At 33.2% G+C, this 16,046-nt stretch overlaps 1 protein-coding gene and 1 long non-coding RNA gene across 8 annotated transcripts in view; one reads left to right on the top strand and one right to left on the bottom strand.

Moving 5' to 3' along the window:
- LOC138133433 (uncharacterized) overlaps positions 1-16,046 on the top strand; it is a 201,597-nt gene that overhangs the window by 133,091 nt on the left and 52,460 nt on the right. For 6 of the 7 annotated variants that reach the window (XM_069051341.1, XM_069051339.1, XM_069051338.1 and 3 more), the window contains one exon: positions 13,314-13,546. In XM_069051341.1, coding sequence (XP_068907442.1) covers positions 13,314-13,546 — 233 coding nt within the window. Of the gene's footprint in view, positions 1-11,654; positions 11,672-13,313; positions 13,547-16,046 lie in introns of those variants that run through there. The other variant, XM_069051345.1, reaches the window with a different exon arrangement.
- Positions 12,561-13,318, bottom strand: LOC138133440 (uncharacterized). The gene is made up of 2 exons (XR_011160365.1): positions 12,857-13,318; positions 12,561-12,803 (listed from the first exon to the last, which is right to left on the bottom strand). It is a non-coding gene; the product is annotated as an uncharacterized lncRNA (long non-coding RNA).

Raw genomic sequence — 16,046 nt, 5'->3', positions numbered from 1 at the left:
GTTTTGTACAATACCATGACAATACCATTTGACTGTTTGATTTATCTAGTTGATTTTTTTACTTGTGTTTGTTCGTTATAAAATTTATTTTTTCATACTTCATTACTTTTTTCTCAAAAATTTCCTTATGTAAGATAACAAAATGTTTATACTGTCGTTTAGACAATTAAAAGGGCTATCAGAATCAAGAAAAAAAATAGGGGGTTTTCATATAAAAAAAAATATCGGTGACGTCATCACTGGAAAACAAATGACTTCTTGGAATTTTATTTGGTATAAAAATGTGTATTTTTATAAACTAAAATTGACCTGCCCAAAGATTTTTTTGAAAAAAAAATGTGTCTAATTTTTAATGAATTTATTCCATACTTTTGCCGCCCACTATATTTAATACATAAAATAGGTTTAAATTTGTTTCCTTGATGTATTTTGAATAAAAATTAAATAAAGCAAGAATTTTACGTGACAAAAAGAACTAAAAATCTGCAGAAAAATAAACTTTATCGTATCATTAACGATTGTGATCACTTTATGTTACACATTTATTGATAATTATGAAGTCTATAATATTCGAATAACTCAGCTTCCTTAGTTACTTATAATACGTTAGTTAGTCATAATAATACATTAGTTACGCGCTCATAATACGTTAGATACAAGGATACGATGAAGCTTGAAATATAATTCGAATATTATGGGATTTAAACAATACTCGGACGTCCTCGCTTATTATAAATCCCATAATCTTCTCGTTATATTAATAGCTATATTGTACTTATTATGTATAAACCATTCACTAATATATTCTCCTTGTATAATAATACAAAATGTATATAAAAGAACGTACATACCGGGTGTAGAATTGTGTTACGAGACAGCATTTTACATTGAAAAATAAGGAGATTCAATTATTTGCTCTCCAATTTTACGGCAAAATAGTTAAAATGAAAATTGGAGAGAATTAAAATTACTGTTTAATTTCAGTCTTAGTTTTTTTCTAACATCTTATGGTATTGAAAGAAAGGCAAGAACGGAGTTGCCTATACTAAGGACAGCATAACATTTTATCTGCCCCGCCCATTACATTTTCTTAGTTACGAATCAAATAGGTTGTTAAGACGATTTGATTTACACAGAAAAAAAAAGACATTCGAATTGTCTTAACGACATTTTATTTTTTAGAACCTAAAACAATAATTGTGGCAAATGTGATGAAACATTTTACAGATTGAATCTGGCTTTGATTCTTATTGGTCAATTTAGATTGGTGGAGCAGATAAAAAGTTATAACGGCAATACTATAGTACTACTTTTTGGTATTTTTGTGTTAACTCCTTTCTCGTCTTTCTTTCAGTACCACAAGATGTTAAAATAAAACTAAGATCGACAGTCATTTTAATTCCCTCTAACTTTCATCTTAACTATTTTGCCATAAAATTGTTAGGAGAGCAAATCATTTAAACTCACTATTTTTACATGTAAAATCCTATGTCTCGTAAAACAATTCTACACCCGGTATATCAAGAATCCTGTGTAATTGTGAGGCTCTATAATTTTATTGCGTCGAACTATGTCGAGCCGTTAAAGCCGTCAAATCAGATGTCAACAGTCAAATATCAAATTATTGTGATTTTCTTATATTATTCTATATTCTAAATACATACTTACAACAGACTTTATTAAAAACTTGTCATTAATGGACTCACATAACCTCTGTTTTTCTATTTGGTACCACAATGCCTACAGAATAGCAAAAATCAAATATATTCCACTTCCACAGCACTCTTGATATGCGTTCTTTTATAGACACTTTATATATTTCACAAGGATTTTTTTTTTATATTTAGGAAGATGTTTTTTTTTAGAAAAAACCTTTTAATGGATAATTGAGATTATTCAGGAAAGTACCATGAAAAGAAATCGCCAAGTTTTAAATTAGTATTTTAAGATAAAAATAGCACCTTCAATGTTATTATTAGTATCATTTGAAGCGCAATAATTTCATGTTTCTATTGATACCATTACCTTTGCTGTAAGTTTAATTGGCGAGCAGGAATCACCAAAAACGTTCAATACAATGTTAATTGTATTGTCAATATGACAGTATGTTGGCATCGCTTGCTGTTTCAGTTTAGTAATTTTGAATTTCTTAATTTGGCAATTTACCTTCACGCAGCAAATTGACAAATTCATATTATTATCTATCATTTCCGAATAATCAATGAAAATATCAAATTCCTACGATGCCCATGTTTTACACCATGTTGAAGATTGAGTTATTGTTTGTTATTGATGTTTCACGAAACATACATTTTCTTTTACCATAACCTCAGTTTCTTGTTGACATTTTAACTAGGATTTGCTTATACTCTGAATACTGGTTATGAATTTGTGTGTACAATCTGCTACAACATATTAAAAATGACACTGACAACACGGATGTCGTTGAAAACGACTATAGATATTTTCTGAAAATATTTAGATATTACACTAATTTAATTTTATTTTTCATACTTTCAAATAACAAAAGTACTTTTGTTTTTCGTGCCTGGTTACCTTACATAACAAGTATGTTAATATCCATTAGAGACATTAACTTTTGAACTTTTTAACACCGGGAAAACTCGTGTGAACCCTCTCTATGAAGGAATCATGCTTGGTTAACCCTCACAATTGTTAATTGCCTTTAGACTACACAAACCGAAATAACCCTTACTGGATACGGCAGGTCGGACCACAACAACCTTGTGACATTTCTATTTGGCTAAGTGATGTCACCTGGATTTATCGTCCAGCCTTGATCTGAATGAAACAAAAGCATCTGGTATTTTATGACCCGGAAACGAATTAATCACGTAATTGCACGAAAATGTATTGTTAGGAATGAGGGAATTGACAGTTAAGTGTCTCTCAGACACACCTTTTTCTTTAATGAAAATTATATTAATTAAATTTTATAGTGGCGAGGCGTAATGCAAGGATGTAGATAATATCAGGTTTAATTGCTACGTAAATTATGAATACGTGAAGCGAGTAATTGAAGCGTGTGATTTGAATGCGAGTATGTGACGTCAGAAGTTGTCATTGGCGCTAAATTCAAACTCTGTTTATTTTTATATGTTATACCTGAACAGTTTACTTGGTCTGCTAATTGAACTAAAAGTCGACACATATTAATGAACGGGTCATTAGAAAAATAGTGAAAGAATCTCTAAGAAAAATGAATTACGTTGGTGTGTTGACACCGAAAACAATAAAAACATAAATCTTGTTCAAGGCTGTAACTGTAAATGTATGACAATTTATAAAATTACGTCATTTGAAACATTGAACCTAACAGTAATCAATTATAATTTAATTCTGGTAATTCTGTGATAATTATTGGTTCTAGTCCGTTACAATGACTTGCAATAAAGATAATTTATAAAATGTGAAAGTGAAACAGAACAAATATAGTCGATCGGGTGCTGAAAAGAGCTTGACCGGTTCGATAGAGCAGCGTGAATAAATCTAGTTAAAGAATTTAACACTTTAATGACCTGATAATGTTCGTTTTAACTGTGAATTTAAATTATGGGATAAGAATTTTGAATTTCGCGGATCATTTGAATATTCAATTAATATAATTCGCTACTAATTAGCATTAAATGATGTTGTTTGTAATTTTGTCGCTAAATTACTTAATTTGTGTAATAAAGCCTATAAGAATATGTAGTGGTGACTGTATTCGGACAGGCAGTTGAAATTCAAATCTATTTTATTTTTTAAAGTGGTTCATATAAGAATGCAATTTAATTTCAGAGTTGACAGAAGAATATAATTTTTTTGATAAAACTGACCTGTTTCATTTATACCATTTTAACCTACAAGTGATCTCTTAGAAGAATCACTCTTTAATGGAAAGAAGCGCCATACAGCGTGGAAACTTTAACTGGAATAAAATTCATAATTTGGACACAGGCGATTTTTGTAAAAAATCCCGAAACAGGTCAATTATTGTCTAAATAAATTTAATTAATCAACTTAAGTACATAACATTTTTCTTTTACAATACAAAAATTTCCGATAATAATGCAGAATCTGGAAAAGTGCCCCGAATGCTTGCAGCATTTCCACGTTGAATGGCAAGAGAAAAGGAATTTCTGTGAATTTGAATCGCCTGATTCCGCAATAAGCCGGTTTCCGATGACATTAATGAAATCGATGGCTTCTTTGCACCAGGGGCCTAAGGTTTCACGGGCTAAACCTTTAAATATGTAATTTGATGAAATAATTGAACTATATTTGGTGTGTTTGTATGTTGTTAAAAAGGAATTGTCAATTGTTAATGGAATAAGTGTGATAATACGTCTTATTAAACGAATGTAATACATATACTACGGTGCGATCAATTAAAAAATAAATCGAGTCGGCGTGTTACCTATGGCAACCCATGCCATAGCATAGGCTCCAAAGCAAACTCGATTTATTTTTTAAATGATCGCTCGGTATTTTATTTGTGATCATTAGATAAAAGCAACTTTATTCATGTGAAAGCTCTACTCTAAATTGTCGTTTTATCCATCGACAAATTAAGACAGCTCTTATTGGTTCCCAGCCATGGATAAAATTGGCAGGATCTTTTATCCATCGGACTTGGACCAATCAAAATTATAAATTGCAATAACTGTAGCAACCTAACCAAATACAAGAACGTAACCATGGTAACAAAAGCAACATTAAAATTTAAAAAATTAAAAATATTTAAGAATTTGTTTTATTTATTTTTTTTGTATATTTGATCGTAGATAAAGTATAATATTATACTCGCAAGTAAAGGTTTTTATTCACTCAAATGATTACAGCACGCGCCTTCGGCTTGTGCTGCAACCTTCATTTTCGTAAAACCTTCTTTCTTTCCTCATGTAATAATATACTATTATCGACTTTGCTTTACTAATTCATATTAGACTAGGGACTTTTGCGTGGGTTGGTAACAGGCATTGACGATTTGTATTTAAATTTGAAAATAATCTAGTAGCCGTGAAACAAATTCAATAATATCAGTCATTCGTGTGCTAAATGTTTAAAATGTTATATTTATTTATTGTTAACCCTCCGCTCATGGAGTTATTAACAGTCAAACCTACATTTAATTAATATCAATAACACATAACCCATTAAGTAAAATAAATATTCCAGCACTAATTTTACTATACCGGGTGATTCAGATTGGTATTCGCGCCCCTATATCTTTTTTATTTTAAGAAAAAAATATAGCAAACCTTATATATTTGTAAATCGCTTGTGAAACTACAATAGATGATGTTGTCAAATCTTCTCTACGATGACAAATGTCAAAGTTAAGATAGTCAACTTTTTTTTTTAAATAGTACACTATACATTTCTTAGCTTATTCTTGTAAAGCCTTTTTTTCTACATTTGAATGTGTAAAAAAAGTTGACACTTACATCAGAAAAAAATCGAGAAAAATAATAAAATATGATTTAATTTATTCCAAAGCGTTATTTTCTAAAAAGAGCTAGTTAGCCAAATATTTGTAAATTCGCATTATGTTGGTTCCCTGCATGTCACTATTTACAAGACAACCACGTAGCCAAAAAATAAAATTATTTGACCTTGTTTGTTTCAAGCCTCGGGTGCGCCTCGGCCAGAAAACTGAGACTCGGACGAAATACCAAATCCATACTGAATTTACTATGCTAAATTCGCGTTATGTTGGTTCCCTGCATCTCACTATTTTAAGAATTACATAGCCAAAAAATAAAATTATTTGACCGTGAAATACCCGATCCATCCTGAATTTACTTTATTCGAATATTACAACTTACATAGTCAGCTATTCAAATATTCGAATAATTCGAATACGACTCATCATGTCATTCATGCACTATCAAAATTCAGCTACATATTTTCATCGCGTCTGCAATCAAAGCGGTATAGTCAGGAAGAATTTAGGTTTCGAAGCCAGATGTTATATCATAGTTATTTATTTAAATATAGGTTATAACATAGCTATTTATTTAAATGTAGGTACTTTAATAATTGACGCTATTAATGTCAAAATTCAATTGTCTCCATGGCTAACTAGCTCTTTTTAGAAAATAACACATATTTTATTTTTTTTCTCGATTTTTTCCTATTGCAAGTGTCAACTTTTTATTACACATTGAAATGTAGAAAAAAAAAGCCTTACAAGAATAGACCAAGAAATGTATAATGTACTATTTAAAAAAAAAGTTGACTGTCTTAACTTTGACATATGTCATCGTAGAGAAGATTTGACAACGTCATCTATTGTAGTTTCATAAGCGATTTACAAATATATATGGTTTCCTATACTTTTTTCTTAAAATAAAAAAGATATAGGGGCGCGAATACCAATCTGAATCACCCGGTATTGGTTATTGGTTTATTTATAATTTCATTTAAAAAAATGCAGAGTCTTTGCTGTTTATACATTTTGATGCTATTGCTAGAGTAATTTTTCGAACTTGAGTAAGTCAGAAAGTAACAAGGATTATCTTATCATTAATGTCATTTTTGATAACAATAATAATAATTTAAAAAATATTTGTCTAAGGCCAAATTCGAATTAGAATTTTTTGTTTGGTATTCAACGTATATTCGCGTAACATAAATATTAGGCGCCATTTTTTTTAATGCACCATATAAAGGTGTTTTTTTTTATTTGGCGTCGAAGTAGCCGTTGGAGAGTCGATTGAGAACGCACTACTCGTGTAAAAGCGTAAGATTTAAACAGCTGATCCGTGATCCGTAACCTGTATAGTGCGCTCACAATCGACAATTCAACGCCTACTTCGACGCCAAATTTAAAAAAACACCCCTTATACCAGATCAATTTGCTGATATTGAAATACAATGTGGAACAAAATGATCTTCATCTAGTTACCTTTGCATTACCCTTGTGCCGTTCTACGAAAAAAAAAGGAAGGCAATACCCCAACTTCAAAATTTACATCAAGATTCCAAATGTGATTTATTGCGAAGGGATGAGATCGGAAGTTCGTCTCAATAACGGAAGTGTTTTCTTGCATGATATACATTTTAATCGTTTGTTTAATTTAATTCAATAAATTGTAATAATTGTCAATTTGATTTATGACATTTATTGACAGAACTACAAGGCTACTTCAAAAAGAGAAGAGCGGTGCAAGAAAATTTACATGTAAAAAAATTCCAAAGCTAACTAGATGATAATCATTTTGTTCCACACTGTATTAAATATTTCGATGTTAAATTGAAATTTCACTGCAACTCTGTTTACACCTTTAAAGGTGCAAATCCACGATGAGATATTTTCATGCAATTTTGGTCTCATGATACAAAAATTTCACGAACAACTAAATTTCATTGTGGAAACACTCGTGAGAGACATGAAGCACTGAAACATAGCACGAGATATTGTCTCCTGCAAATTGTTCGTGAAATGTTTGTATCATGAGACTAAAATTGCATGAAAATATCTCATCGTGGATTTGCACCTTTAGAGTCGATATTGCTGAGAGCAACCATTAGTTCAAACGTCGTACCTATATGATACATGTGCATAAATCAAAATTTAATAGTCTATCCAAATCTGCATTTAAAAAAATATCGATGACGTTATTGCATAGAAACAGCAAGGGGTGGAAAAATGAAAATTATCTAAATTTGTTTGTTTTTAATATAATATAATAAAATTGAGTTCTTCGAGTTCATTTCGAAAAGCTCAACGAGAAAAAGTATCTACAAAAATAATAATTTGTCTTGTTCAACAACAATTGTTGCAGTAGATAAAGTTTGTTGCATTGTGGATAGACTTAAGAAATGGTGGCTATTTATCGGTTTACAAATTGCAGTAGCTCGTGTAAGATAAGACACGTGTTTGTGCCTACACGAAACCAATTTGCATGTTTATAGTGTATCTCGAACATTGCGATTCAGAACAATTTGCAGGACTATCTGGAATATCTTCACCGCCAGAATAGAAAGTTCGAAAACTCAATTCTGTCGTGATTCCCTGCCGTGTTGAAAGCATTTTACAGAGAATATTTTAGTAGCGAACAGGTTTTAAAATGAAAGCAATAAACGAAAAAGAAAGATAAAAAATGATTACGTTTGTTTGACAAGTTGTTTCTGGAACTTTTTTGTTTCTCAGCTTATTTTTTTTTTAATTTCAGCTAGTAGGTAAATTTGAAAGATTTGAAAGATTTTTCAGTAAACCACTTTTTTGTAATTTGTAAAAAATCTCTTTTGGTATCGTCTGGTAAATAATCCAATATCCAATAACAGTATTTCTTAGAATTTAAAGAAACTGGAATAAATATTAAAAAGAAACAAGTTTAGAACTCCTAAAAAAAATTAATAATATAATATAAAACCATCAACCACTTCAAACAAGGAGTTTTAATTTTTAATTATATAGAAAATGTTCAAGATTCATCATTTGCATGTGGATATTAACTGTCGACGGGAGACTTTAATGATAGGTCACATAAAATATAAGATAGCTGTTGAACCTAGCAATTTAATTTGGTCTTTCTGTTTGTTTATTTTTGTTAGGAATATAAAGAAAGAATAATACCTATAAGCTTGTTTATTGAAACATTTTTGACACAAGACTTCTTTTTTACTTTATATTTTGTAGGTATCACCTAAGATTTAGGATCAAGATTATGCACCAAAACATAACTAACTCTACTTTACAAATTTAACAATAGTTTCCATCATCTAATTTGTAGCTACATTGGAACTAACGTTTTGTTAAACTTGAAATTGCTTACCTAATTGTGTAAGAAATTCTTAACAATAAAAATCTGCATTCAACGATTTTATAAACTTTTTCTTTTAGGTATATTCTTTACTTTTTCGTGTTTTATTGAAACTTAAAGCTAGTGCAAAACGACCATCCGACTAAAACAGCCTTCGATTTAATTAACAATTATCGCATTTGCATGACTGACCAATCTGACAGACTTCATTACACAATTACTTAATAGTGCAATATTTCCCAGTGGCGGCACTTAGATCGGGTAACGAACCGTTTAAAAAATTTCTCGAGGTTCTAATTACACGTTACTCCACTTCAGACTAAAATAATGCAAATATGAGCGTAACGTACGGTTATGGTACGTGCTCTTGATTGTCGGTCAGTGCAACCCTGTTTCAATATGGCGTCGTAGATTCTTTCGGATCAATTAAAAACTTCTATGACATGAAACAGCTTACATAATTACGGTGTCTTTGTTAACAATTCAAGAGCATACGATAATACAAATGAACGGTTCTCATGTCGAACGAAGAAGGGAACAAACGGATCGCGTGTCCGTTCGCATTATCAGAAGATAATTGATTTTTTACGGTTAGCTCTCCACCTGTGTTATTGATAAATATCAAGACAAAGAAATTGAGCATAAATCAAGCTGAAATGAAAGCTAACCTGATTATAACGAGTCATATTAATAATGTGAACAGAAGTTGCATGGGAATGATTTTTTTATTGCGTTATGATAAAACGATTTCTCTTTGTTGCTTTGGAGTAAATTTTCACTTAAACACTCCAACTTTTATAGTTGAGATTTGTGATAATAATTGGTTCAAGTTGGTGAAGCTAACGACTGGAAAATTGTTTTAGGCCATTTATTATGCTTATACAGGGTTATTTATTATGTCCCATCGTAGTTGGGTTTGGTGGCGTAGTTGAATGTACCGCAAGCCTCATAACATGAGTCAAACTAATATCGCCGATAGGTGGCGATACCGGCGGTAGCTTTTACACGTCGGAGATCTGGCTACAATTCTGCCTCATGTTACGAGGCTGCCGCACATCCAAAATTTGTGTGGTTTTCAACGCCAACTGCGATGGGACAATCATTTATAATAACCCTGTAGTAGGAGGATACGATATTGGAAACTCATTAGGTGTAAAATAAGCCGATTGCCCCTTACAATTGTTTATGGCTTGTCCGTAAAGATGTCGTAAGTAATACATACCTTATTTCGGTCTGTTGGGCACGCTCCAACCGTTTGCAGCTTGATGGTCCGTACTCAAAATTTTATAATGTGTACCTGGAATTTTGACTCTTTCGATTAGAAATGGATTATTGGATTTTCCGGACCCTTCTAGGTATCTATCATGCGTTCATTTAAATGTATCCTCAAAGTTCGCGTTGAAGACTCGATTGTGAACGCATCACTCGTGTAAAAACGTAAGATTTAAACAGCTGATCCGTAATCCTTCAACGCCAACTTTGAGGATAAATTTAAATGAACGCACGATACCTAGGACCACTAATTAAAAATGACCCCCCAGTAAGATATGTTTTAATACCGCCCATTAATCAATCTTCAATAATTTGAGTAATTTATTGCAACCCACAGCAATAGGTTGTCCCAATCGTTCCAACCCTCATAAAAGTAAAGTACGACCAGAAATATAGTGCGAATATGGCTTAATTGCCCGATAGCTTTTCCCAGTTTTTACGACACTCAACCGCAACAAACTGTAAAATGGTTTACCTGTTAGACCCCTTACAAAGAACTTCATCTCCAGTAACCATTCTCAACATCTGATCGGGATTACTTTTATTGGAGTTTGCGGTAGGGCTGTTATAAAATACTCAAGTAGTCAAAGCCATATTCGCACTATATTTTTGGTGGTACTTTATTAGTACGTTATAAAGACCTGCATAAGTTGTTCCCAATAGGTACATGCTGTTTGGTACCACTATACATATTTAGATACACCCATGGCTGCTACTTACTGTTCTGGAATTTGTAAACATACTCCTTATATTTTACTTTATTGAGTTTCTCGTATTTAAAATGTAAACAACACTTTTGAATTGTGAAAATTAAATATTGTATTCGATTTCAACTAAAATTAGTATTTTATAACCAGAATAAGCAGAGACAAAAACTTTATTAATAACAATTTGTTCTTTCGTATGGTTTTTGTTTATCTACTTTCGAAAAACGCAGCATTAACCGAATGTTAGTGGATGAACTAGTTTCACATCTATAAATTGTAGCCGTAAATTACCAGTGGGTGGTACTAATATTAAGCAAAATTTGCATTTTTACGTTTTTGGCACACATAATTTCCGCTCTAAGCCCGTCCCTCGTTTGCTGCCTTCTGTTCGCCTCTGTTCCGGTGCTGCACCGACCGTCTCGTGAAAGTACCACGTAAAATACCGAAGAAGTTCCTTATCAAGCAAGCGCTGTTCGCTAACCGTAACAAGACAGCCAGAAAGAGGTCCGACTTCCCGCTTTTCTATGTTAATCTAAGATCACGGAGCCCCCTCTCTCGCCTTATGGTCGTACGCCAACTGAAACAATACAGCACTGCGTCAGTTCAGTGGCGGAGCAGTCGGTATAAAAATCGCGTGTCCTCCCGAGTAGTGGTTCGATCGGAAGATGTCACCATGTGATGGCAACGGGCCGCACCGTACGTCAAGTCAAGCAAGGAGAGAGGCTGAGGAGATCGCAGAATTCTCTAAATCCTCTGTCGGGTCCGGAAAGTGACATCGAACAGAATGAGGGGATCGCTAGGGTGGTCAAGACCAGTGAGTTCGGTAGGTGTGGCGGGGTTAGTAGTGTGGAAAGATTGACAAGGTGGTGATAATGCGAGAAAAGTTAAAAGAAGTGGGTGGTAACCTCTAGATATCAGGTATACTGTTGGAGAGTTTAACGCTAAGTCAGCGCACGAACTTTGTCAAACTGCTTAGGTACTCAACCCTATGTTTTTGCATACAAGACTTCAGCAAAAGCAAAGAGAACATCCAAGAGTTTTATTTTGTTGTTGAGTAAATATTAACAAAAAATTAGTTTTATTTTCTGAATTGTCACTGTGATTTTATTGGGATTTTGTTTGAGGCCGAACCCATCCTCTACGAATAACATGCAGATTTTTCAATGTTTTCCATTATCAACAATTCATTCCTACACCAGTTAGTTTTCTATTGGTGAGGCTTGCAGCATTTTCATTTATTGTATCAGCGTAGATCGTAGCACTGCACTGGTATTAAATGATGTGACAAACGATTCTCTCATTTCATCTCAGTAACTCGGCTATCGCTTCGATAAAAAATCCCATGCCTAATGCGGAAAAAAAAACATTTCCTAACTTATTGCACAAATACTCGTAGGTATTCTGTAGTATTACAGTCAATTAGTAATTGTATTCTTAAATTTCTGATATTTGAAAACAATACGAATGGTAAAGTTATTCTTCTCTTAAACATTTTGGTCCTGCATTTTAACTAGGTGAGCTCCAAATTTATTATTGCACTTTGTTTTTGTGGGATAATTTATTAAAAGAGTCCATTTAATTAGAATTTTTAATAAACCTGCAGCTAGATTATAGTACCACAATCTTTTTACGGACTTTCATTCATTGTTTTTTTGGCATCAATCACATTTTGATTAAGATCAAGCTTTTAATTCCACATTTTTGTATATTTTTTTAACTTTCATTCCCATCATTTACATTCTTATCTTTCACTAAACGTTTTTTTTCGCCGCATTTAAAAGGTGTATTAGTACCTACTTAACATAACTACGATTTACTTTACTTTATTTTTTCTATTGTCATGACATCCAAAACACACTGACAGTTTGAAAAGACAGAACAAAAAATATAATAGTCGTTTTTGAAAAATTCTCCGTACTCGCGTTACACAAGTCCTCTTCGCAGATTCTGCAATATTCTCCTCTACAGAATGAGCAGTATATTAAGCTTGAGTTCCTCTCTGTACACCTTGCGTCCCGAATTTCTCGCGTCAAGCAATCTTTCCGTATATCTGCATTAACAAAAGTTATTGAAAGGAATGAATGATTTAACGGGAATACTTACAATCTTCCTCCAGGTTAATTATAGTGAAGCATTCGTACGCTTTCTTTTTGCAAATAGTTGTATTCCAAGTATCTCGTCCACACTCTTCTTCGCCAAAGCATTTATAACACTCAAGGGTTAGGGCCAAGGGTACAAAAAATGCGACGATTAGCAATAGCCTGTGCTTCATGTGAATACTGAAAAAAATGTCATCAAACTGTCAGCTAAAAATGGTTCCTGTAGGAAATATAGATGGTGTTGTTGAATCAAAATTCATCGCCTACCGTAATCACAACGGCAGTTATAATCGTAATTGCCTCTCTCTTGTATTATGAAGATCAAATTGGAATAAATGCAAATCTGCGATGATAATTACTGTAAGAATGAAGAGAAACTAACAGTTATTGCCTTATTCCGATGTAATTTAATTACAAAATTCGATTCAATTAGTTTGCCAAGACCATTGTTATTGTTTCAGTTGAGGTGGAAGGTTATGGGCCCTACAAGCCAGTGCCACCCCCAAAACCTTTGCCCCAACAACCCATACAGTCACAACAACAAGGCTGTCTTACACCGCCTCCATACAGGATGCCCCCTTATCCTCTGTACAATGAACCGAGTATTCCAGGTGCGACAGGATTAGATACTCCGGTTGCAGCAGCAAGTCCGGCCACGCAGCAAGGACTCCACACGCATTCCAGTAAATTTCCGGTGAGTTTTTGATTATTTATGCTACCAAGGATATGTATAGAAGAAAAGAAGAAAGAAGTCTTAAGTTCCCTTGAGATTTTAGGGTTCTTTATTTTTTCTGATAGAACACTACCCCCTTCTTGTTTACTTACTTTTTTATTATACCTGCATCAGAATCGCCGTTTTAAGCACGCCTGAGCGTGCGAAAACAGGCGATTCAAGCACGCCGAGCTTTAAAGGTTGCTTAGGTAACAACAAATTCACCTACATTTTGAACAATGATAAATAAACATTTATAGAAAATTTATGATAGCAACGAAACAGCAACAATTGATCATTTCTATATCAACGATTAATGACACAGATTACTTCGAAAAAGGTATTTCAATTTACTTTCTTTATTATAATTTTCAGATTGTAGTCCAGGTATAATAAAAAATAGCGTATGATACACGTTTATAAGGGCCTTTAAAGCACTTGCGACGTTAAAAGCACTCCGCTACGCGTCGTGCTCTTAAACTCGTCGCGCGTGCTTTAAAGGCTTCCTTATAAACTTGTATCATAATATACTATTTTCATTCTTACTTAAATCTTGAGTGATTACACAAAATGTTCCAGGAAAAGGTGACACTCTTTATTTCCAATTTCCCATTAGCCATTTGGAGCCTGAACCAACATTATAACCTAAAAGTGGCTAAATCTGCCTCAGAATTGGTCCTGCTTCTGTTTGTTGTTATTTTTGCTAGAATTTTGATTTTATCCATCTAAAAAAACAAAATTAACTAAACCGTATAATTCTTAAATGAACAAAGAGATGCAAACCAAATTTTACATACATAGATACATTACGAGTATTAACACTTTTATAATATACGTTAGGATATAAGCATTTATACAAAATTATGAAATGTTTATTGCAAAATTGTATTATCCCCGTGAGCTTGCAACAAGATGAAATTAAAATGTTTTCATGTGCTACCTGATCTTAATCATTTTTATCCGAAAGCGTAAAAATTTCGATCATAATATCATTTTTCGTAATGGTCATGACGTAACAATACTAGAAAGAGTGTTGTTGCATTGTTCGGTTGTGAAAAATTACGGTACTTTAGCCACATACAAAGCGAACCACAAATAACGAATGGCAAGATCCAGCGTTAGTTTTCATTGTTATCACGACAAAACAATGAGAATATTCCCATGAGTAATTGAACTCTTGTCGCAGGTAATATATCAGAAATTTTTCAGACAGGGCTCTGGTAACTAAACGTTTCGGATGATATCATTCAGGCAGTAATTAAAAAGAAATCATCATCTTTATGTATTCTGTTCTACCTGAACTTTATGCGATTTTAATGTCGATTTTTCTCTGAATTAAGTGTATCAACTAACTAATGTAAAATGTGAATGAAAAAGTATGATGTTAAGACATATGAAGTAATTTTATTTCCTTGTACACAAATACATAGCCATTGATCAATTTTATTGAAATTTTTGCTGTACTGGGAGAACTAAATGATGACAATATGAAGAACTTAGGTGTGCTGGTCCTAGTTTTAAACTCTTTTTTTTTTTCTTAAAAATTATCAAATATTGGTATATTTTTTCTGGATTGAGACGATCTGTTTTTTTCCCACATTTCATTTCACAATAGTGTTGATAATGTCTTCAGTTCGTTGCCATACAAAATAATCGTCAAATGCGTAATTTTGAGCGAGAAAAAGTTGGTATGAGAAATGGTGAGATACACTTAGGGAAATCACTCATCGCTTAAATGGAAGTCTAGCAACAATAGCGAGATAATGATTTTGTTGGTCAAGAAGGGGTTCATGAGCGTCAGTCTGGATCTGGATGTCCTCCAAGGACCACGGGTCGAGAACATCATCGCCTAAGAGTTATAGCTCTAAGGGATTGATTTGCCAAAACAGGGCTATGGGTGTAGAATCTCGATATCATCATCGATGTAACATTTCCTGCCATTTTGGTTTTGAGCACATGATAGTCTAAAAAAAAAGTGAGGCGCCACCGTGAAAAACGACAGAATTTATAGTTTGCTCTTGGACGCTACACTGCTCTTATCCAGGGACTCATGGCTTGGTGGGTTACATGCCATGGCTGCAGCTCTCCTTGGGTTTTTTTTATTCCTGGTGATTTGATTTGAAAACTGCTCGCTGCTTTGTCAAGATTCTACGGTTGGTTGAAATTCCATATCTTCAACCTTCGCCTTCATTCTCCATACCAAGGGTGACTACGACATTCCTACAACATGCTAATGTAGTAGAGTTGCCGTGGCCTTCTCGTTTTCCAGATTTATCGCCAATTGTGTGGAACATAATTAGGGTTTGCTTGAAAAATTTTGCTGGCGACCCCAAAAGACTTCAAACAACTTCGACGACGGATTAGAATTAGAGTAACGTGGAATGAGATACGGCAGCCTGAGACAGATCATTTTATTGTGAAACGTGCATCAGGGACCGAGGCGAAGCCATTCATTAAAATAATATATTTTGTTAATGTTTGT

Source organism: Tenebrio molitor, chromosome 6 (assembly GCF_963966145.1).
Source record: "Tenebrio molitor chromosome 6, icTenMoli1.1, whole genome shotgun sequence".
In the NCBI taxonomy this organism is placed as follows: domain Eukaryota; kingdom Metazoa; phylum Arthropoda; class Insecta; order Coleoptera; family Tenebrionidae; genus Tenebrio; species Tenebrio molitor.
Note: the sequence above shows the minus strand (reverse complement) of the source record. Positions and strands in the feature narration are given on the sequence as shown.